Genomic DNA, 24,941 nt, shown 5'->3' on the forward strand with positions numbered 1-24,941 from the left:
GGACGCAGACGCTTGTGATATGTGTGTGTGTGTGTGTGTGTGTGTGTGTGTGTGAGTGTGTGTGTGTGAGAGATGGGGGGCGGCAGTGAATGGGTGTCTTCTGGAATGGCAATGTGACTCTTTTCTAATGTCTCGTATTAGTGTAATCCACAGTGATGGCTTGTAATTATGGACTCCTGTGCTGCTGAGAGACGACATACAGTACCATGACAGACCATCCCATACCAACATTATACATGCAACAGAGACCAGGGGGTGGAGAAGAGATTAATGTAATGAAATGTTTAGCCAGAGAGGGCCACATGGTGTGTGGTGATACCACAGGAGCTGGAGGATGAGAGGACTGGTTTTGAGAGAGAATGGAGAGAGAATGGAGTTGGCCCCTCTACATGCTGTCATTCTGTCTGTAATGGCCTCTTTAAATGGAGGTGCCTCAGCTTCATGGGGCTGCATGAAGGTTTCATGAGCAGCCTTTGCAAGAGCAAGATTGAATTGAAATTCGGATACAAAAGAATTAATACGAAAGGTGAAATACACTTTAAACATTACATGACCATCATATCACCAACGCCGAGTGGTGCACTCTGCTACTGAAATTTGATAATTTAGTTTCCATTGTTTTCTATTACCTCCACCCACACCACCAGATGATTATGATACAGTTCTCTTTTTCTCAGTGTTGCCTAGCGAAATCCATTGTTCATCACAGATTGTGATTATATTCGCTGTGCTTCCTGTGTGCGGGGACAGATGATTGCGTGTGTGGTGTGGCCGTTCCGCTGCCGGTGTGCAGTGGGCTCAAGAGGAACCTGGAGCCATTCCTGGAGACTCAGGGTGGAGCAGGCCCCTGCTCTCACCAGGGCCAAACCGACACCTGGTTGCCATGGCAACAGCCTCCCAATTGGCCAGGCTGGTATCGGGGGTTGCAGCATTATTGTCTGGGTCTCTTTTTTTGTTTGTTTTGCTTTGCTGGGTGATTTACAGTGGCATCCAGAACGGCCGCAGACATGGATGCTGAAAATGTCAACAAAGATCTTTGCCAACTTCTGCTGTCAGTGCAGCAGAGAACTAGCACAAAACATCTGTACAGGCACTAATGGGATACCAGTAGGGGTATATTGTGTGTGTGTGTGTGTGTGTGTGTGTGCGCGCGACTGCGCATGCACATGTGTGTTTGTGTGTGTGTGTGTGTGTGTGTGTGTGTGTGTGTGTGTGTGTGTGTGTGTGTGTGTGTGTGTGTGTAAGAGACAGACACAGAGAAACAGAGGGAGGGAGAGAGTGTGTGTGTAAGAGACAGACACAGAGAAACAGAGAGAGTGAGAGACACAGAGAGAGTGCTTATGTGTCTCTCCCCCCCTCTCTCTCTCTTACCTCTCTCATTTTCTTTTTCTCTGTACACCAAGGGGCACTGACAGAGCCCTGTGCAATCCGACCATTCTCTCAACGCTACAAAAGAGAACCACAGGCAAGGGAACAAAGCATCTGGTCCCTGAGCCCTCTCCACCCTCCCACCCCGCGCTCGCAACCCTGCACTGTGCAGCAGCCATTGTCCAGCCAGTCTCCCTGGTGCATTAATGTCAGGAGCCATAAACACCAAGTGTGTTCCCTCCTTCATTATTTAATTTCACTCTTCACCTGAGTGCAGTCCGCTAGCCAGCCCACTAAGTGAGCTTGGTGGCTTGTGTGTGTGTGTGTGTGTGAGAGAGAGAGAGAGGAAAGAGAGAGAGTTAGAGTTAGAGAAAGAGTTGGATTGTGAGAAGGAGAAACAGAGAAAGAAGACGGCTCTTATCTAAGTGCTCAGTTTTGTGGTTCAATTTTGGTTCAGCTAATCAGTAAAACGACACTAGGATCTTTCCCTCAATTGGAGGATCTGACCACTTTCATGTGTTTCGGCTCCTGATTTCCATTCCTGCTTCCATTCTTTCTTCTTCTCTCTCATCTGCTCTTTCTCTCTCTTTCCTCACTCTCTTTCCCTCTCTCTCTTCCTCACCCATGCATGCAGCTTGGTCTTCTCTGGATGTCACTATTCTTTATCTTTATGACTTTCCTCTTCACCAGCAAGTGCCTCGTTTCCAAATCCATATTCAAATCCAATTTCACAGCAGCGGAGGAGAGAACTGCTGATGCAGCAGACATCCAGGCTGGAGAGGAAAGGAGGAGTCGAGGGGAGGAGAGGAGAGGAGGAAGACAGGAGAAGGAGGAGGAGAGAAAGAGTGATGGTGGGAGGAAAGGAGCAGAGGACGTAAAGGGAGAGAAAGAGCGAGGGAGGAGATGTCGGGTGGAGGAGTAGTCATAGCTGCTGTAGCTCCTCCCTGCTGTTAAACACACGACACTGGGAGGCTATAAGCATGGGCTAAAAAGCATTTAAGTAAAAGGTTTGTGTGTGTCTGTGCGTGTGTGTGTGTATGTGCGTGCATGTGTGTGTGTGCGTACATGCATGCGTGTGTGTGCATGTCTCTGTGTGTGTGTGTGTGTGTGTGTGTGTGTGTGTGTGTGTGTGTGTGTGTGTGCATGTGTGTGTGCGTGTGCATGCATGTGTGTGTGTGCATGTCTGTCTGTGTGTGTGTGTGTGTGTGTGTGTGTGTGTGTGTGTGTGTGTGTGTGTGTGTGTATGTGTGTATGTGTGTGCGTGCATGCTCACTCTACTTCTGCATGTGAGTTGGTAGCCTTGGCTGTCCCTGTGTGCCCGTGTGATAATGTGCTTGGGTTATGCAGATGAGGTAATTAGGCAGATGCAAAGTGTTCCTCCGCAGCAATGGACCGGAGAAAGAGGTGGAGAGGAGGGTAGGGAAAGGCAAAGAAACGAGGGAAGAGATGAGAGGGAGAGAGAGGGAGAGAGACTACTGGGAATCTTGAGTCACCCAGCCAAGGAGTGATATTCTCACCTGGCTTTGCACAGCAATGCATTTCATTCCCCCACTCTCTTGATCATGAATACTGCATGCATGACTGTGTGTGTGTGTGTGTGTGTGTGTGTGTATGTGATGTGTGCTTCTATGTGTCTCTGTATGAGTTTGTGGGTTAGCAGATGTGTGTGTGTGTGTGTGTGTGTGGAGGGGGGGGGGGGGTTATTTATGTGTACTGACTGATGGCATGTGCTAATACTGTATATCACTGCACATATCTGTCTGTGTGTGCCTGTGTGCATGCTAGAATACCAATGCATAAGGTTAATACGTCAAAATCTGGCATGTATGGATGTATAGACCCTTTTAAGAGAGTTCCATTATCAGCATCATAGTTGGCCCCACAAGACTTCCTTTTTAACATTCCATATGTTATCTTAATGCAGAGGAAGTAGATCGGGGACCAAATAGAACGTTCAAGCATTGTTTTTGTTTTTATTGTTGAAAGGGTCTATAGAATGCACAGTATATGTGTATGTGTAGGTTTGTATACAAAGTCACAATGTTTCTGTATGAGTGTGTGTGCATGACACACAGTGTACGCTTTAAGCCATGAGTGTGTGATATGAGTGTGAGTATGTGATATGGGTGAGTCTGTGTTACGTATGCACTCATTCTGGTGGAATGAACAGTTAGGGTGTGTGATGTGAGCGTGCAGCATGTGTGTGTCATCCCATTATGGTTTCACTGTGGAGGTCCGTTCCAACATAAAGCTGCTTTGTGATCTGGACCACGTGGGCCTCCATGCACGCTGAGCTGTAAGAAGACGCTAGCACAGGGGTGGCAGCATGCACAACTCTCTCTCTCTCTCTCTCTCTTCTGTCCTCTCTCATCCACTCACTCTCTCATCTCCATTTCCCATTCTTTTTTCACCCTCTCTCTATCACAGTGGCCTCTGTGGATATGGCAGTCCATTGAAATCTCTCTGTATCTCTCCGCTCTGCCCTGCTATTGCCTCTCCAGGGTCTCTGGTCCTGACATTGATTTAGATGTAGATAGTGTTTTATATGCGGACAGGGAGCCCCCATGTTTCGCACACACACACACACACACACACAAACACACACACACACACACACACACACACACACACACACACACACACACACACACACACAGAGATACACACTTTCTGTCTCTAACACACTGATGCTCATGCATGGACAAGTGTGGACACACTTGCAAATACAGATTCACACACACACACACACACACACACACACACACACACACACACACACACACACACACACACACACACACAGCCCATAAATCCATACACATGTAAGCACACAAATCTACATGGTATAGACATATACAAGAACATAATGGAATGCGCGCGCACACACACACACACTCAAAAACGCACACACAGCACATGCTCAGAGAGCTTAGTCACACACAGGTACAGTTGTTTGAAGTAAAGCCCTACACCGGCATGAACTGGCGTGGTTGGGTGGGCAGGTAGGCAGGCCGGCGGGCGGTTGGGCAGGCGGCCAGCCGGCCGGTCCCTCAGCACTGCCCACATGCTCTCACTGTGCCTCCCTCCCTCCGGTGGCCCTCATGCTGTGGACCTCATGCTTCACAATGGGAAGAATGTGTTTCTCAGAGTTCCCTTATTTCCCCCTCATACAAAACACAAAATACTGACATTGTTCTCAGTAATATACAGACCGACAGACAGACAGACAGACAGATAGATAAAAAGAAAGACAGGAACAAGCAAAAAGAAACCCAAAATAGAAACAAACCAAAATAGAAAGAAAGATTAGAAGGATAAATCATGGCAGTCAAGAACAGATGCTAAAGCATCAGAATAGATGGTTGTGTTGCCTTTCCCCTCTGATGTCGTCATCCCTTTCTTTCTGTGCCACATTCCATTTCACCCTCCTCACAAAAACACTAATTTTTCACTCCTCCATCCTCTTTTATTTTATGCTGTGCCATCTTTAAAAAAAGGTGCTAGACAAAGCAATGAGCATTTTATTATGCTTTTTAAACACCCTGATAAAAGGACTCGTGTCGTTACACTTGATGCCAACATGCCGGTTTTAAAGCGATATAAAAAAAAGGAGTGTCATTGTATTACAAGCCTTGATTTTATGGTAAATGCTGTGTCAGGGGTCCTGCAGACAAGCCAGATTGTCAGTCTGGTAGCCGTAGCCCGGTTAGCTTGTTAGCAGTGCGACTGGGCAGTGTGACACAGTGCTCCGGCTGTGCCACCTGTCAGTCACAGGAAACTCAACGGAGACAGACTCCCCCTGTGGTGGAGGAATGGCAGCACACTGACAGCTACACAAATAGTACACACTATAAGTAGAGGGAGATTTAATGACCTAGAAAGACCTAAGTGTGCCATTTATTGTTAGAAAGACATTGATTGGCTGCAAAGCACTAATTATAAATCATTGTCAACATTATTGGATCTCCCAGCTTCTCACCTCTGGATTCATCTAGAAAGACAAAGGGTCACATAGTAAATCGTTCAATTACAATCCTACAGCTGTGCCATCTGTCTCAGACACACATTCTCAGATATCACATTAAATTCAAAATATGTTCACCATGAGATACCACCAGTACAGTATGGTGTACTTTCCTCACTTCTCAAGAGGACATCTCAAGTTCTCAATGTCCTCCTTTCCTTGCTGTCAGTGGATTTCAGTGGATTACGCTTTACAGACCTTCTTAAACTGAATGGAATCACTTGGGATGTACATGTAGTTAGGTAGGTAATGACGCTTTGATGCTAGATAGATAGATAGATAGATAGATAGATAGATAGATAGATACTTTATTGATCCCCAGGGGAAATTCAAGGGTCGCTAATGTCGTTATACCCAAGAGTCAGGGCCCAGTGAGAGGCCTGGCCTAGCCTAGCCTTGTCTCATGTTTCGCTAATGCTGTAGGAACAGATTACAATGACGGTAGTTACAAATCACTTTAATCCACCCGCACCCACACTCTCTGGAGGGCCACTTTGACATAACTCATTATGAGGGTCCGTTTGTGGAGGCAGGGGTTAGGTAAGGGATGGAGAGGGAGGGGAGGGCATAAGGGTTGCAGATGAAAGGAATTATGGATCTTTTTCAGACAGATAGAGAGAGTGAAGTGAGAGGAGGACAGGAGTGAGAAGGACAGAAGGGAGGAAGGGATGAAAATGATCTGAGGTCTGAGGAAATGTTACATGAGACAGCATGGGTAGGGTAGGATGGAGATGGACAGAGTGTGAAAGGAAGAAAGAGATGCTCTTTTTGTAACTATTGGATGTTGTACTATTATGTTATCACTTTGAGGAGAGAGAGAGCTAGAGAGAGAGACCAATACTCTTGTTGATTCGGGGGTCGCGGGACGCCGATGGGTGGGTCGCGAAATGATTTCCATAAATCAAATACATTTTGGAAAAATAAAAGAGCTGTCACTTGACCGCACTTTAAAGACAGATTTTAATTCCAAGACGCTTGCTGAGTTCTGGATTTCAGCCGAGAGGGAATATCCACAGCTATTGAAGGCCGCGATGGACGTACTGACGCCGTTTGGCTCCACATACCTGTGCGAAAAGACTTACTCTGCACTGCCATATTAAAAACAAATACAGATCGCGTCTAAATGTGGAGGATGATCTCCGTGTGGCCGTCTCCACAATTAAACCAAGAATGGACTTGCTGTGTTCCGCGTATAGCGCGCTTCCATCTCATTATATGAGATTTATGCTGAAAGATAGTTGCAAAAATGTAAATTTGCGCAGCAACAATGTACATATGTTTACAACAGTTTGTGGATATTACCCTGACTGAGATATTCTTCTGTTAAAATGGAAATTAAAGCAATGTTTCAAAGTTAAGTTTGCACGACAGCAATAATGTGCACTCATGTTACATGGGTATTATTTTTTGACTAAGGTATTCTGCTTTTATCATATAGTAAATTTCTATATGTAAAATCATAACAGACTGCTCTGTTCTTTTTTGTTGTCGTTAAGCCGTGTTTGGATAAGCCTAGTGCGTATGGTCGGTGCACACATTTTATTTTATTTTATTTTTTGAGTCACATCCAGGGATAGTGGTGGTCGCCAGTCTCTGGCACGGTTATTTTGGGGGTCGCGGGTTGAAAAGTTTGGGAACCCCTGGTTTAGTCTACTTAACCATGCCTTGGTTAATTATGAGAGAAAATACTCTTCAGCTTATTGCCTGATACCATACTGAACATACACTCGTACTGTACCAACTGAATTGCGCTTATTTGGTTTAATCACCACATCCTCAGTTGATTCACTCTGCGCCCCACTGAGATATTGGAGTTTCTTTTGCCTCCATAGAACTGGTGGCGCGCACCGACCTCGCCCCAATTAAAGAAGACACGAAGAAATGAACATTTTGCGTACGTGTTCCGCTAGCGGAGCATAGGCCGTGAGGGGCGTCAAGGGGTGTCTTTAACACTGAAGGACTATGCTGTGCAAATTGCCCGCTCCTTCACGGCTCGTGACAGCCACCAAAGACTTTTCTCGACTGCTGCAGCTGCACCGAATTTGCCCGCTTATGTGTTTGCAATGACGGCACTTTCAGTTCTAAAATGTCTCTGTAACATTCTCCGTGCAAGTCATTAAATTACTGCTTGCCTGCTGTTTGCCGCATCTCCGCAGCTCCCGATTGTGTTGTGTGAGCACAAGAGTACCAAATGGAGCACATGAGCCGGTAAACGTAAACAGCATCTAAGTATATGACTAATACGTTTGCTGAGGTTCATGAAAAATGCATTTTAATGGGCGTTAGCGCATGACTGCAGACATATTTAATCCACGAGGCGGCCGACGTCATGACGAAATGCCTTTAATACTTCCCCTCACTCCAAATTAAACTGAGAGTGAGCCAGATGTCCCCAGTGCCGCTACCTGATGCTGTAAAGTGAACACTGAAATGCTGTGGAAGTGAAAGCATCAGCACAAAAATGAAAGTGAGGTGAGGTGTCGGACATTACAAGCATAGTTTACCCATAAGGTTGTTTATGAACGGTTTATATGAGGACGTATTTTCATTTTATAGCCATTGGTACCAATATATTCTATGTAAGACGTCGTCAGGTCCAGGGCTTCCTGTGCTGTGGCAGGGATGCCATTTTGAACTACGTGACATGTACTGTATGTGTTCCAAGATGGCACTTCACCCCTCCTCTCTGTCTCTCTGCAATTTTCCTCACCTCTGTTTTTGCTGACTTGCCTAGGAGAGCCTCTCAACACCACATTTGGGCACATTTTAACATTATGCCATCCATATACTGCATTATCTATTGTTATCACATTTTGAATGAAGCTCAAAGTGTGACAAACCTTTTCTCATAGACAGAACACGTTAATTTATCAAACAACCATGTAACACCATGTAATGTCATCTTTTGTCTACAAAAACCACAAACACATGCAAAGAAAGTTTGTTACGTTTGCTGGCCCATACTACTGGGGATGTGATGTCAAAACGGATAGCATAGGAAAGAGAATGCATGCATTCCACTGACGTGTCCCTTGGGAGGGGGCCGATGTAAGAATCACACTGCTGGCTTTAGAGGAGCAGGGGGCCTCTTTGCGATATCTGCTGATTGTCACATCCTTCACCACTCAGGTCTCCAGATGTCGTGTGGCATGGTAGAAAGGACATGTCTGAAAAGGTGCAGGCAACGGTGGAATGCCCTTTGCCTCAAGGGTACATTTCTAGCCAACCAGACACACACACACACACCAACACACACACACACACCAACACACATACACACACACCAACATTTGTGCGCCCACACACTCATGCAAGCACACTTGTTTCCCTCTGAATGTTAGGGACATCAGCAAAGTGTGTGTGTGTGTGTGTGTGTGTGTGTGTGTGTGTGTGTGTGTGTGTGTGTGTGTGTGTGTGCATGTGTGTTTGTGTGTGTGTTTGTGTCTTGTCTGTCTGGATCAAACAGGTAAAAGGTTCTAGGCTATGATGAATTAGCTTTGCTGAAGCATTGCTGCCCTGCCACTAATAGAGGGAGAGCAGCTTCACAGAAGAGGACTTCTGACGGCAAATTTGAGGAAAAGTTGGTAAACCACCCTTCTTACCTAATTTGAGGGTGCTGATTCTGAATATTTTGTTTACCAAGCTCAATTCTGAGTTCTAAGCTGCATAATCAGCATTTTAACATAAAATAGTGATTATTTTTGCTTATTTTTCCCTAAATTGGGTTGATTTCAAAAGTAATCACTAAAACCAAATAAAAGTGTTCTCTAAATACATGTTTGAGCATTAAAGAAGCCATACTATAGTTTATTAACGTATTTAATGGGAACATGATTACAGTTAACATGTAATAAACTCGGAAATTTTAATCAGAATTCTACATTGGCGGACACAGCTTCATTACTTGAGTAAAAGTACAGATACCCTTTGCTAAATTTTACTCAAGTACAAGTAAAAGTACAACAGTCAGATGTCTACTTAAGTAAAAGTACTGAAGTACTTGTTTTTAAAAGTACTTGAGTATCAAGAGTACAAGAGTAGCCTACATTTTCTAAATATTGCATTACTACTGCCACAGTGCTTACATTTATGTACAGAAACGTCCTACATGGACTTATGAAAAATGTTAATGTTAATACCTTGGAGAATGTAAAAGGAATTGGAAGTAAAATCAAGTCATTTTCATCTTTTTACCATGTTGCCAGGGATGGGCAGTATTTGTAATACATGTATTTAAAATATGTATTTCAAATACAAAATACTATTTTGTAATTGAAACACTTGAAGCGAAAACTATCATTAACTTGTTCAGAAAATTGAAATAGTCTGGCGAGGTGGGGCCACAGGTTGGCACATTCCCGGGATGGACCTGTTGCGTCTTCATCCATTGTTTCGTCCATGGTTTCGTCTCTTATCTAAATCTGACCATGGAGTTGACTTTGGCGGAAAGCTGAAGGTGATTGCTGATAGGCTGTCCCAATCAGTGGCGCCTGCACAATCCAATTACATTTGAGAGGGAAACAACAAATTGAGGGTTTCCGAGATTTTTCTTTTTTCCTTTTTTTTTTAGAAGTAGTAACGGGTACTCACGGTTATGGATAGAAATGTAGTGGAGTAAAGAGTACAATATTTGCCTCTCAAATGTACTTGAGTAAAGTCATGAGTACTCCCCAAAAATGATACTCGAGTAAAGTACAGATCCCTCAAAATTGTACTCAAGTACTGTACTCAAGTAAATGTACTCCGTTACTGTCTGGCTCTGGAATTCTAATGAGTCACTCGTGGTGTTTAATGCATTTCATCACAATAACAAATTGCACAGATAACCTTCAACTCAGAATATATCCTACAGTACATATGAACTTAGATAGCGGGAATAAGCCTAATGCAGAACTGCATCTACCGTCAGCAACAACCGTCAAGTAAAAAACATTTTACTTCTAGTAACACTGGATTTGGTATGTGTGCTTGCCTCTATACTAGAGCTTGATAATGTGCTCTTCTAATATGCCATTGAGCAGCATCACTTGTTGGTGGTAGAGCCTCCGATCCTCAACATCTAGAAAACAGAGTGGCTCTGGCATAGTGTTGTCATTATACCAAAATTATGACTTCGATACAATACCTGCCATAAATATCTTGATACTCAATACTGAAGCGATATCGAAATCCTAAAATATCTGGAAAAGAAAGGACGCAGGCCTCCTCCAAGTGTATTGAGTCATTTGTGTTGAATTTGGTGCACTTTTGGTCAATTCTGGGTTTCAAACTTCTAAACTTCCTACATAATTATTATTTTTGTAGTCAGATAAAATAGTAGTTTGTGTGTGATTAAGTCCTTTATTGTTATAGCTCATTTATATTGTGTGATGTTTTGGCAATAAATTACCTTTAAATAGCCAAAGTAGGCTAGATCAAGGTCAGTGTTCAAATTACTGCATGCAAATCACTTAATGCTATAGCAGAAGAGCCTAATCTTTAGGCCATCTGATGTAGGCTACCCTAGGCCTTCCTGTTTTTATGGGATTTCTTTGACAGTTGCAAAGGGAAAAAAGTGATGATGGTCTTCTTTGCTCCAGTGTAATTTAATAAGTATGTTTCAACCACTTTTTGGGTCTTAATCAGATAGGCCTACACCATTATTACATTACATTACATTACATTACATTTGGCTGACGCATTTTTAACCAAAGCGACTAACAACATGGTAACAGTTAAGTTTTAAAGCAATTCTCTCAACAATTTTAGGACAATTTTAAAACGGTAGAGTACAGTAAGAATAAGTGCATCAGTAAGTGCTGTTTTTAAACAGTTGAGTGTGAGTTCAAGACGGATGGTAAGTGCTAGGATCAGCAAGACTTGTTGGTGCTATGAGAGGATATGTTCTCTAAAGAGCTGGGTCTTCAGGAGTTTTTTTGAAAATGGAGAGGGATGACCCTGCCCTTGTAGGAACTGGCAGTGTGTTCCACCAACGAGGAACAACAGATGAGATAAGTTTGGATTGGCCTGAGCATATCTGTTGCAATATCTGTGTGCATTCCTACATTAGGTCTATTTCTTTGATAGTCAACATCATTTGCTACCACATAACACATACCAAATAACAATACAAAAGTTTCTTACAAACTTTCCTGCATACTTCTTTAATGTGCTGCAGTCAGATGGGTGCCCTAAAGACATAACTAGATCTTGAGCATCTATTACCAGTGTTGAATGAGCAGTTTTTGCAGTGATCACTACTGGACATTCCACATTGCTAGACAGCACTTGAGTGAGGATGACTTATTTCCACTTCACAAATAACCATCGCTATCTGCAATAGCTACAGTACAGGGACATTAATCAGTTCATAGCTAAGGATTTGTCCTAGGTCCACTTCCCTTTTAGCATCATATGCAGTAATGATGCATTGGAGAATGTTTCTTTTTGTTGCACTATAAAGGATATCTTGTCTAAATTTTATTTTTATTTGCAAATAATGTAATCTCCATAGCACTCTTCGGCAACCCTCAAACATGCACACTCTTCCATTTTTTTGCATGGCTGGGATTTGAATGATAGGAAAGAGCACCAGTGAGATGTTTTAACTAGGGAAGCACAGTCGCCTTAACAGTAAAAAAAATACAGTGTAAATCCTCTGTAAAGACTGACAACTGTTCATAATAGTTAGATTCTACAGAAAAATGAGCAGTCACCTACTATTCTATCAATTTATTATCAAGGAATCTATTTTGCTTCTAACCGTCATACTGAATTTTAGCTATTATTTCAATTTATATTTAAATTTTAGCTTATTTTCATTTGCTACTTGAGGGTCATTGGGGTCCTGTCCCACAACATATCTGATACATAAAGAGTATATTAATGCCTTATTTTTTGCAATTCCTGTGATATCTGATAGCAAAACCAAAAAGTATGTGAATTATGCAAATTATGCTAATTAGCAAGCTTAAAACTCAAAATTGAGCTTGGTAAACAAAATATTTGAATTCAGCACCCTCAAATTGTGTGAAATAGCCCCTTTACCGACTTTTCCTCAAATTTGCCAACAGGACTTTTTCTGAACGTTTGTTAGCTATCTGCTCTCCCTCTGTAAGAGCTTCGTCTGCACTAAGAGCTGCAGCTCTCCCAAATCCCTCCAAGTCACATTCAGACCAGGGTTAGAGAATCTGCAGATTTAGGTAGGTGCTGTCAGAACATAAAATACACACATACTTTCAGTCACCCCCCCCCCCCCCCCCCCCCCAAATCGGATATAGTTCTGTTAGTGGGTCTATGGGGAGGTAAGCAGCCACATTACTGTGTGAGTAATGAAGTGTTGCATATATTGGTTTGTTAGAGTGTGGGTTTGTGCACCTAACAACATAACTTTGAACTTGAGTTGAAACCAGAATCTAGCATGTTTTCTCCGAGCTCTGTATCAGTGTTGTGTTTGAGAGATAGAGAGAGGAAGAAAGTGTGTGTGTGTGTGTGTGTCATTATGGTTTTCAAATACAATGTTGGAGACAAAGTTGGAGACATAGAGCGACATTTTGAAATACTGCTGGGGCAGCATGCAGCATTGAAGCGAGAGAAAATCCAAATCCTCATTCTCCACCCTTTTCTTTCTTTCTCTCCCTCTCCTTACCTCTGTCTCTCTCTCTCCATCTGTGGCAGCTGGGCCAGTTTAGAGCCATCCAGAGAGACGGGTGCTGGCTCTGTAATGCTGGGATGCTGGAGGGGTGCTGGAGGATGGGGGGTGGAGGGTGACAGTGTGTGTGTTGGGGGGGGGGGGGGTTGGGGACTCTTGTCACTTCAGCACTGGCAACAGAGGCAGGAGAAACCGCTGACTTAGATTCAGCTCATCACCACAGCAACGCTGACAGCAGGTGGAATTGGTGTTCTGGAACAGAAACAGAGTGGCTTATTAATTTTAATGGATGTGCACAGGGCTAGGTAAAGTAACTCCCTAACAGTGTGGGGTGGAGCAGCAGAACAGAATCGGTTGTGGACAGCCGCATCATTCTTACCTTACCAATAAAAAAGCATGGCAGAAGCAGAATGAGTTAATCTACCAACAAATACTGCAGAGAGTCTGTGTGCTGAAGGCAAGGCAATGGCAACAGAGATGACAAAAAAGCTTTTTAATGATCATTTTAATTATTCAATAATGTTGTTTGAGGAGGAAGTCCTCTTGCAATGCTGCTTTTTCAGTTTTCTCAAGGGAGCTATTCGGAGCTAAATGGGTTTGAGTGCAGGTGCAGTTATTGTGTTACTAACAAAACTGAGAAGTGGTGGGTTCCTCGCTAAAAAAAAAAAAAATTTAAAAAAAAAAAACTCTGTATGGCCAGGAGCAGTTTGGCTGGTGAGAGTGGGCAGTTGTGATGTAATGTTACATGCTTTGGATCCTGACACCCATTTAATGTGTATCCCCCCTCTTCTTGTTGCTCCTTGTTGGTGCCCCCCACCCAATCCCAATCCTCCCCCACCTTTTTAATGCAGCCCTTGCCACTTAATCTACTAAACCCCTCTTCTACTGCACTCTTTACCCCCCCCCCCATTAATGCACAAATAGGCTGACACCAGACATAATTTCACTGCATTTCTTACTTCCAGTAACTATATGCATGTGACAATAAACTTCCTTGTATCCTTGTATCCTTGTATCCTTTACTTTTTAGGCTGCTGCTGCTGCTGCTGCGTCGCCATGACGACCGAGGACTGTCCCGTGCCACTGGGTGTGTCCCAGTCGGGGGCGGGGCTCTGCGAGGACTACGGCCCGACGCAGGCAGACGACATCATCGAGGAAGTGGGCCCGGCGGACGACGTGAGCAGCGACCTGAGCACCCTGGTGATGCCCTTCCCGGAGCTGGCACCCGTCGTCTTCTTCTGCCTCAAGCAGACCACGTTCCCACGGAGCTGGTGCATCCGCATGGTGTCCAGCCCATATCCTTTCACCCCTCTTACCCTAACGCTGAGCTCCAGACAGCGGTGGAATTCTTGGACGGGTCCAACCCAATGACTATAAAAAACAGTGGACAGTGGATGCTGGAGAATTAACTAAATATGGTTAACTATTTAAACAGATAGGGCATATGTAGCCCATTTCCTGTACCACATGCTCCCAGAAATACTTACTACGGAGACTCTAGCTCCAGTTTTGCCAATATGGCTGACCAATTTTAGCTTCATTTTTCCTCCACCCTGTCCATATTTTTGCAGTCATGGGTCCAACCCAGGTCCTTCCACACAATCTGCTGCTGTCTGAATGAGCGACCCCTAACACCTCACCCTTGACCCCTTCACCCCTGAGCGTTCAGTGTTTCAGGATCAGTGAGGATCAACCACAGAGTGCCCTCCTGACACCAATACTGTGAGTCCATCCCCAGAGGGTTTTACTTTCTTCTTTGTAGTGCCAGTGACACAGTAGAATTGTTTCTCGTTTCTTTTCTGATGAGTAGTTGTTGGTGGCATATAGGCTTACTGAGTGAATACTATTTGACTGAATATATTGAAAAGAAAAACAGTGTATAGTAAGCATATTGTAAGTATAGTATAGTTGTAAGTATAGTTTTATTTTGAGTACATTGTTTAAAGCAGTTTGCATGATGAGCATATTCATCACGGACATAAATCAATAATGTGCTTAATATGAATTAATCATTAATTCATGCTTTGCCACAGTGTGAATTATTGATATTACATGTTTGGTAAAACGTAAGTATCAGTACAGGATTCATATCTGGGAGATGTTGACTCTGAATGTCATGTGGGCTTTTTGGAAGTGCTTTTGGCTTTGCTCCTTCATAAATTCATGAATAAAAAGTAATTGTCTGCATCTGCTTGTGAATTGTGTGGTATCAACAACAGTAGGACATGGGCTCTCAGATAAAATGCAGTACTGTTGATGGTGCAAATGTAGTAGAAAGTGCTGTATGGTGTGACACAGTGACTGTTAAAGGCAACCGTAGACCAGGGCAGATTTCAAAGCACTAGCAACGATGCTGACCAACCACTTAGTCGCCTTGTGTTGCCTTTTTGTGGCGAAGAATAGTTTTACTTTGCACACAGTAAAGACTACCCACTGTCCACTAGACTGTAAGATACATTCTGCTGCTAACTACCAGGATTGTCTCTTTAAGGGAATATCTGATGATTACACTGCTTCTAAAAGACAAGTAGGCAAACTCAGCAGCCACAGACGGTGGTATGTCGGTATTGGCGATGCTGCACAAACTGATTAGAGCCACAGGCACTCATCGACTGGCCAGACGTTATCAGGTGACCATCAGCTAGGCCTGTGCTCGCTATTAGAACCACGGAGTGTGTTGAACTATTGTCTGTGTTTAAAGTTCATAAAATGTTCCTCTCTGTATTCTTTTTCTCTCTCAAACTTTTTTTATCTCTCACCATCTCCTCTATTTTCTCTCTCTCTCTCTCTCTCTTTCTTTCCCCCCTCCTCTGTCTCTCTCTCTCTCCGTGTGTGCTAGTTATGGCAGCCAGCTCTGTCTGCCTGGGGGACATGCTCCCTTAGAAAGTGTCCAAATCTAATTTCACGTCTCCACGTCTCTTTGGCTGACTCACTCATTTGATCGGCTCCCAAATCCAGCTCTTTTACTGAGGTTTGTGTGTGTGTGTGTGTGTGTGTGTGTGTGTGTGTGTGTGTGTGTGTGTGTGTATGTGAGCAAGCATGTGTGAGGTTTTTTTGTATGTCAGTGTGTTTGTTTGTGTGCATGGAGCAAGGGTAGAAAAGGCAGTGGAACTTTCTTCAAGTTGATTTTTGTTTGGAGCTTCTGTGCCGTCACCTGCGTGTGTAGTCATGAATCCCTGCAGCTTCCTCTAGTGCCGTCACCATGGTAGCCATGGCTGTACAGCTCAGTGCACCTGTCCCTGCTGATGTCCAATCACCGACTCTGTCTCTGAGTTCCCCATTCAACACATCTTAAAGTGTGAGTGTGTGTTTGTGTGTGTGTGTGTGTGTGTGTGTGTGTGTGTGTGAGAGAGAGAGAGAGAGAGAGAGAGAGAGAGAGATAGAGAGAGTGACAGACAATGCCCTACTCTTATAAGCAAAAAAGCCCTCCTCCCAAGATCTGAAGTTAATTACCCCTAAACATTAGAAGAGGTATCTGAGCGGCTTACAAGTTAGAGGGGACACTGCGATTTGTTCTGTGTAGTGCATCGCAGTGCCAGGAGGCTTGTCGTCGGGTAATTAGTGGTCAGAAGTGGCTGCGTGGAAAATAAAGCGCGAGCACAGGGAGATGTGGCCACGAGGGAGGGACAGAGAGGTGTTAAAAGCAGACCAACGTCTGACTGGCACTTGCAGTGACCCGGCCTGACACTGATGGACTGCACGTAAAACGTCCAGGACTGAGAGAACACGCGTGCTGGGGGTCGGTCAAATGGGACTGGGTTTGTCGGGTGGGTTTGTGTACTTGACTAAATGGTCCAGTTTAAGTTCAGTTGAGATTTGAAATGTTTTGCTGGGTATTATGTATTATTCCACTGCTTGGTTGACTTGCCCATTGTCCTGCGTAATTTAGAACGTGTATTTACCCTATGTTATTTGCACACCTATGAAGTAGATCCAATTTGTTGGCCATATCACACTTGTTTATTAATTCGCCAAACTCGTTAAGTTTAAATGAACTGTCACGTTGCATCCAAGCTGTAAAATACAGATGTTCAGAACATAGGAACATTGTAGCATATGACGGACATGGATTTTAGCTAAAGTTGGATGACATGTAGGTTAAGAAAATAGCGATGTTTCAAAGCTAAAGGTTCATCAGAATCCTGAGATATGCCTGCTTGACAATGGGAGAGATGGAACTAACGACTGGCCTTTGGCCATAGCAACCATCCATTTAGAACTAGTAACGGCATTTTGTGCTGTAAGTTGAGAAATGTGTTGATATGTGGCGGAAAGAAGTAGTTCTATTAGTGCAGATTAATCGATTCCGTATGACCTTTGACCCCGAGCCGTTCTAGTCAGACTGTAAAATGAAGGAGAGAGAAGAAAACGTGCTGCCTGGATCATTGATTGGAACATTTACTTTTCAAAAATGGCCTGATGATGTTGATAAAAAATAAAGTGTTGAAAATAAAGTCCTCTGCAATGTCTGCAGCAAGGAATTTGCATATCACCGGAGTTCATCAACTCTATAGTTGCACATCAATGCAAAGAAATAAGTGTTGACATTGAGGGGAGTGTTTTCATTGTGTCCCCTAGGTTATATCTGTGGCTTGAAATGCCTTGTATGTGAAAAAACTTTAAAAAAAATAAACTTTTATTTGAACAGTGAAGATAATAATAAGAGTTTTTGAACTTTAATGTCACTAATGCTGATTATTCATTGATTCATTTGAATTTAAATATTTAAAATACTTTCACAGCAAAAATTATATATGCGATTAATTTAGATTAATTGATCACAGAGTATGTCATTTAATCGATTGACAGCCCTAATAACAATGTGTCATCCATTATCCCTTAGGCCTACTTAATTTAGTTTGATCATGTTTGATCATGTTTGACTACAGAAGAGCATGAGAATGGACATCAGTGTGTTTTGGAGTGTGTATGGAAATGATGCATTAAGTACAAGGAGCAGCAGAGCTAAATAGATCAGAAAAAGGATCACAGAAACCTTAAATAGCCATGTTCTGTACAGTTGCTTTGCTTGTGTTTTAGTATTTTACTGGACTGTGTTTACTGTAGCACTGTTGTCCCCATGAAAGATACAGTAGATGTGTTTCATTTCTTCTCCACTGTTTAACTTACCTAATATCAAGAACTGTGTGACATGTTAAGATTACAAATTATCACTTGGTCACATAGCCACAAACTGCTGTTTTCTTCTGGCTTGAACACTATTGCCACATAGGTATTTTCTGCCAGCCTCCAAAATCAAACAAAAAACATATAAACATAGAAGTGCACCTAAAGATAATGTTGTTCATCTGGGATTTGAGGCAGGCTCAGTTTAAGTGTGTCAAGGCAACAGCATGGCTGTGTTTGCCTCTATCATATGTCTCTTTTTGTATTAGTCCTGTGTGTGTGTGTCAGTATGAATATTCTGTGGGGTTCTTTGTGTGTTAGTGTGTGTGTGTGTGTGTGTGTGTGTGTGTGTGTGTGTGTGTGAGTGTGTGATTGTGTGATGTGTGGCTATTTTAGAACATTGTGTGTGTGTGTGTGTGTGAGAGAGAGAGAGAGAGGAGATGGAGCTGATATAACCAACTTGACAGCAGACTGTCTGCCAAACACTGTCTTCACCTGACCTGTGCACCGACAAGCCATCTCCAATGAGCTAAAGGGAAGTATGCAGTGTGTGTATGTGTGTGTGTGTGTGTGTGTGTGTGTGTGTGTGTGTGTGTGTGTGTGTGTGTGTGTGTGTGTGCGTGTCTGCATTTTGTCAAGGAGAAATGGAATGTATCTGTGTATGTGTGTGTCTGTGTGTGTGTGTGTGTAGAGAGAGAGAGAGAGAGAGAGAGATTACCATATCAGGCTTTTTCCTTGCATGATGGGAATGGGTGCACTCTACCACGCCATTTTTATGCACAGACATGACGGATCCATACACTGCGTGCGGTGATTGCCGATGAAATCTTTTCGAGAGAGCTCAATAACCACCTACAGCTTCATCAATATGCCCCTGCCAACATCAATCTCTGATGCAGCAGAGATAAAAGATGACAATGCTCGTCAGCCCTGCCCTGTAAAATGATAATGACATTACGAACCTTTTGACTCCTGATACTTTGCGTAGATTAGAATCCGTCTGCCTTGTCAGACCTCTGGTAATGACTGCTCTCAAAAAGAACTCCAAAACCCACAATGCCTTGTTGTACTGCCACTTGACGCTATACGGACATTTCATGTCAAAATGTCAGTGTAGAAAATACCTTAATGTGAAATGGGTCTTCGTTTGAAATCTCCTTATATAGCTTTTGGTTTTCACTGCTAAAGATGAAGATGTTCCTTCCAGGAAAATGTTCCTTTAGCTTGGAAAGCAGCGGAGACTGTATGACTATTAGGAGAGGACAAAGAAAGTGGGCGGGGCAGAACAAAATGAATGTAACCCTCGTGGTCAAGTGTGCATTTTGGGTCGTTGACTCCCTTATTGAATTTTAAAGGTTACTTCTTCCCCGACTCCAGCCGTGAGCCCCAGGGGAGTTGTGTCGGAGGGAGTTGTAGAGCTCCACTAGGCTGAGAGCCTCTCTGCTCTACGGTGAGTTCCTTAACACACGCTGGTGCTTTAGGGCCCGGGGCAAACGGCTATACCGACCAATAAATCACTTTCGACGCGAACAAACTTAGTATTGAACCGTAATGTGTTTACTTACGCCGCCGACGGTTATGGTATGTAGGGTAGCGTGTCTGACTCTCTCGATATCTCCCATGGGCTATTAGACACCCATGCTTACATGTGCAAAACACACACACACACACACACACACACACACACACACACACACACACACCACACACACACACACACACACACACACACACACACACACAGATTTAGTTCGTCCCTATGCTCTCTCCTGACTCCTCCATCTCTGTTCTCTGGTTCTCTGGTGTTCAAGAGAATTTGACTTGGGTGTGATTTGTGATTCAGCATGTTAGTAATTCCAATACATTATTCTCTCCTTCACACCCTGCCCTGCCCCCCCACCCCCCACCCACACACACACACACACACACACACACACACACGCACACGCACACGCACACGCACACATTCCCAGACACAATGACACTGTCTGATACCTGTTTCATCACCTCCATTTTGTCCCACTGTCAGGCACACTGGCGAACTGCCCACATTGTGTCTTTGCTGTGCTCCAGAGACCTACATTGGTGGCATTGGTGTCAGAAGTGGGATTGCGCTGTTAGACCTTTCGAGAGTACATTTGTTATCACATGTGCGGCACTTTACAAGTGACCCCAGGATAGGTGAGACCCTCTGTGACTGACCTGGTGATGGCTTGGACACCGTGTGTGATGGACCTAGCGATGGGGTGAAGCTTGGCTGTGGGATGCGTGTCAGCAGTGCTGGTGGGGTGGATGAAGCGTGAAGCTGGGCTTCTCAAAGGAGAGGACGGCATGACCAAGACTGTCATACCAGTTTAGTATGTGCGCTGCTAGCTGTGATAGCAACGAGTCAGGTGGTTTAAGGGTAGCAAAGTTCCTCCTTTGCAGCAGACGTGAACAGCTAATGGATTTTTAGTAGATTATTAAAATATAGTCGAGGGTAATAGTCCATAGAAAACAACTTGAATGCTTGTAATGTGGTTTGAAATGTTAAATAGTTGAAGTGCAAGTCAATGAAGCAATTATTTTTTTTTTTAATTAGGACACTGCTGCACTATCCTGAAGCTATGCTTAAAACATTATAATCAGAGAAAAAATCATTTCAGCTGTGATACTGTCTTTCCTTTGGATCCACCAAAATAATAATTTGATGTTGGCAAGTAAACACATCAAGCTCATCACCTTGAGCGTGCAGCAGTATCTTGACTGATGAACTAATGCACCATGCGTAACCAAAACACCAATACAAAATAAAACAATACACAATATTGCAAATGATAAAACATTTGTGGAAGTTGTTTGTGGAATGTACTAGACGTAAAAATTCAGAGAACCTCAAAGCCAAAACAAACTTGTTTCAAAATGGCAGTGGTTCTTGCACCAGATATTGGTGATCTAGTATATGACAAACTGCTTGCAAAGTAGTTTGCTATATGAGAGTGTGCTACTGAAATAGCACATTTGATATTTCACTGGAGTTACTGTTTGAACAGCTGCTGCTAAATAACCAAATGAATGGTGTTCTCCACTGGCTGCACTTTAGAAGTGTGCTTGACCCACTTCCAGAATATTCTTCAGGCAAAGTTTGTCACAGTAGCCTACCTTGCAAACTGTAATTATAGACTCTGGCATACTGTAGGCCTCAAAAAAGAAAAGAACATGCCGTTTTGCCACCAGTAGTCCATTCACTTGGAGTGAGCCAAACATCTAAAATTAGATGTTTAGAAGCAAACATCTAAACGTAGTCTTTTGACAAACTGACCTTCTCTGACCCTAAATGTGTGCTAATAGTCCACTCTATTGAGTTATTGCTCATTTTGGACCTGATTTACTAAAGGTTTGCATGTGTAAAACTGTGTGTACATTTGATACCACCCACAAACAAATGTGCAAGTGTATCTACTAATGCTGTGCACTAGGGATTCCTTCTTTCAGATGTGCAAGATAACATGTATTATCCATTTGTATCTATGCTATGTATTATAGAGTTTAGGGAGTTTGTATCTGAGTCCGCAAAATACTGAGAGGTGAACATGCAAATAAAATAACTAGCACAAGCCCCATTGCTTGATTATTAGTGCAGTCAAGTTGTTTTTTGAGCATTCTTGAACATTCAGTACTTAAAGCAGGTGCAAGCTCATTATCACTAACCAAAAATCAAGCTAATCTTGTGACCAAGATTTTAGATAATTGTATATTTATATTAATTTAGCATACAATATCCATTATGAGAATATGCAGCCAATTTCAAGTTCACATATGCAGGCTACAATGGATGCATAAAATAAAAATGCTGCTCCTATACAAAATGTTATCGTAGTTGTAGCTGCAACCTCCATGTGCTACTCTGAACTAAGCAGAGAAATTAGGCATAGCATACATTATCTCATCCAAGGCCTGCGTACTATAATATACATACTGATGATAGTTTAAAATAAGGCACCTTTCCCACACTCCCTCAGCAGTAGCCATTTTGAATGAATCTCTGATTGCCAGTCCAAATATACCAGTCTCATCAACACCTATTCCCAGCAAAAAAAAAAAGATCTACAGGGAGACCTACTGTAGTTTGTTTTTTAGCCATTAGCCAGTATACTGAAATAAATGTGTTGAAGTACAACATAAATTGAAAATAATGACACAAAAGATGGGAAATTGCCTGAATTCAATCCCCCTGCTCTTCAGCCCTGAGAGATCTAAAGCTGTTAAGCCAGCTGAGCCACTATACAAACCTATACAAACCACTGTACAAACCTATTACTGGTTTCCTATTCTATTGCAGGCCATACAGTACGTCACCACTTAGCAGAAGCTAGTTAAATAGACATTTCATTATTTTACCAGGATCAGGGCAATTTTTCACATTATTACATTAACATTTTTTTCTTACACTTTTTTCCAGCTTTTGGTTAACAAGATTTGTTTTAAACGGACCGTATCGAACATTTATTCCAATTTGCAATATCACCAAAGAATCAGCCTGTGGCTAGGTCATATCCTGAGGAAAGAAACAAAATCTAGGGGCTTAATAGAACTAGCAACCAACCTTCTGGTGCCGTCGGAAAGGCTTTATTTACCGATTCGCTCTGGATTTCACGTTCATCCACCCTGCAGAGAGGCCGTCCCAAATCTGACAATTAATTCTTTTAAAACAACATATTGGGAGCAAACTATTTGACCAGACTGCATACTGATGTCTAACTGATGCATTTTCAATTACCTGTGTGGCAAAAGAGTGTAAGATATTACACAATTTCTGAAAGATATTGTTGTGTCTTACCGAAAAACTTTTGCTTTCAACAGCAAAGCTAGTTGTGTCTCACAGTGTTCTTGTGGTGCTTCCTCTAAATGGATGAGCGGAGAAGGGACACCTGCAGGGTAAATGGATATTGGGGAATGTAGTCATGTAATGCACTTCATCCGGAGGACACGCTTTTCTTCTCTTCTGTGCTACTTTCAAAAGGAATGACTTGTGTGGTTCATATTTCTTCCTGCGAAGAAGAACAGAAAATAAATGGCAGCAAATAAGGGTTGTACAAGGCCTGCTTTGATTAGAGTCTGAACATACACACACACGCGCACACACACGCACACACACGCACACACACCCACACACTCATGCACACACACGTACAGTACACACACGCACGCACACACACGTATGTACACACACACATGCACACACACATGCAAACACACACACACACACACACACACACACACACACACACAAACACACACACACAGACAATAGATTATACCCTTAGTCCATTTGTGGAAGTGTTTACAGATCGTTTTGAGGTGCACTCTCAAGGCTTTGTGTTCAGCTGTAGTTGGGAGAGATTGCTTTTCTGACAGAGCACTTCTGAATGCTAGTGTCTCCTCCTACAGTGGACACACACACACACACACACACACACACACACACACACACACACACACACACTCATAAAATAAGGCACAGAAGAGATATATGGCATGGACAAGACTGCACACAAAAGCATGCAGAGAGAGAGAGAGAGAGAGAGAGAGAGACAGACAGAAGGAGAGAGAGAGACAGAAGGAGAGAGAGTTATCAGTGTGAGTAAGCAGTTGGACAGTGACCTTGCATGTCCTTGAAGCCCTTCTCCTCTATGATCTCTGTAGTTTGTTCAAATAATATCTGTTCACTTTTCCTTGGGTGTTCGTGCAACATTTTCAGTGGTGTATCCATTATTTTACAGCAGGAACTCACTCATATTCATGTTCATATTTCATTTATCATGCTCAAAAAGCGCTACAGAATTTCTTTCAATATACACTGTACAGTAGATACCATGGCACCACATCTTTGGACTCTGTACGTATCCCACTGTTTTAAATGTGCTCTTTTATAAACCTCCCCTGGCTAGTAACCTACGGGGGAGCTGTAAATATCCCATGCAATTTACCCAGGGTTAGTGCTTTGGATCCTCTTCCCCCAATTAGACCAGTTGTGGCCACAGCGTTGGATCGAGCAGCATTAGGTATTCCATCCGAGTTCTCTCAGAATCCTTGCTAAATGGAAATGAGGTTTTATAGCTGTGGGTCTGCTAGTCCCTACCTGCATAGAAAAATGCCTGTTTTTTCAAACGGCTGTTTCAACCAAGGCCCACACGTCTTGTGTCGGAGTGGAAATAAACCCCTGAAAATGGTCCTTTAAGAGATGCCGAAAGGGTTTGTGAATAAGCATGATGGGTTTAAGTGGACAATTTTTGGGCTAAGTTGTCTTCACACAGACATAGTCTCACTCTCAACAGATAAACTGAGGACAGGACTACATTGTTGAACTAAAGATGAATTCTGAACGCTTTACGGTGCTGTGTACAAGCAGTCCGCTTCTGGTTAGTTACAGTGCTGAAGAGAAGTGGTATTGTGGTAGCAGATATTTTGTAGAAATGAAATGAAACCGAAGAGGAGGGATCTTGACCTTATCTACAGACTGAGTCTGGAAAAGAATTTTCAGTGCAAAAATGACAGAGAGGAAGATGAAATTTTTCATTTAATGTCACACATATTCGTCCAGTGGGATGGGGCTCCATTTTCCCTCTGAGCTCACTCCCACGCTTGAAAGAATTACATGCTGATCAGATTCAAAACCCCAAAACCACCCATTTCTATTGGGAACTTCAACATATTCTTCAAATATTACATTTTCAGTGATTTAAAAAAAAAAAAAAGATATCAGAGTGGAATTTTAATAGTAATTGTGAATGATGAATTTGTTGTCATCGA

At 42.9% G+C, this 24,941-nt stretch overlaps 1 protein-coding gene across 1 annotated transcript in view; it reads left to right on the top strand.

Moving 5' to 3' along the window:
- The window catches only part of LOC121704912 (voltage-dependent T-type calcium channel subunit alpha-1I-like), a 153,635-nt gene that overhangs the window by 21,310 nt on the left and 107,384 nt on the right, over window positions 1–24,941 (top strand). The window contains exon 3 of the mRNA XM_042085460.1: window positions 14,053–14,317. Within this exon, the coding sequence (XP_041941394.1) occupies window positions 14,079–14,317 (239 nt within the window). The 5' untranslated portion in view covers window positions 14,053–14,078. The remainder of the gene's footprint in view (window positions 1–14,052; window positions 14,318–24,941) is intronic.

This window comes from Alosa sapidissima, chromosome 3 (assembly GCF_018492685.1).
Source record: "Alosa sapidissima isolate fAloSap1 chromosome 3, fAloSap1.pri, whole genome shotgun sequence".
In the NCBI taxonomy this organism is placed as follows: domain Eukaryota; kingdom Metazoa; phylum Chordata; class Actinopteri; order Clupeiformes; family Clupeidae; genus Alosa; species Alosa sapidissima.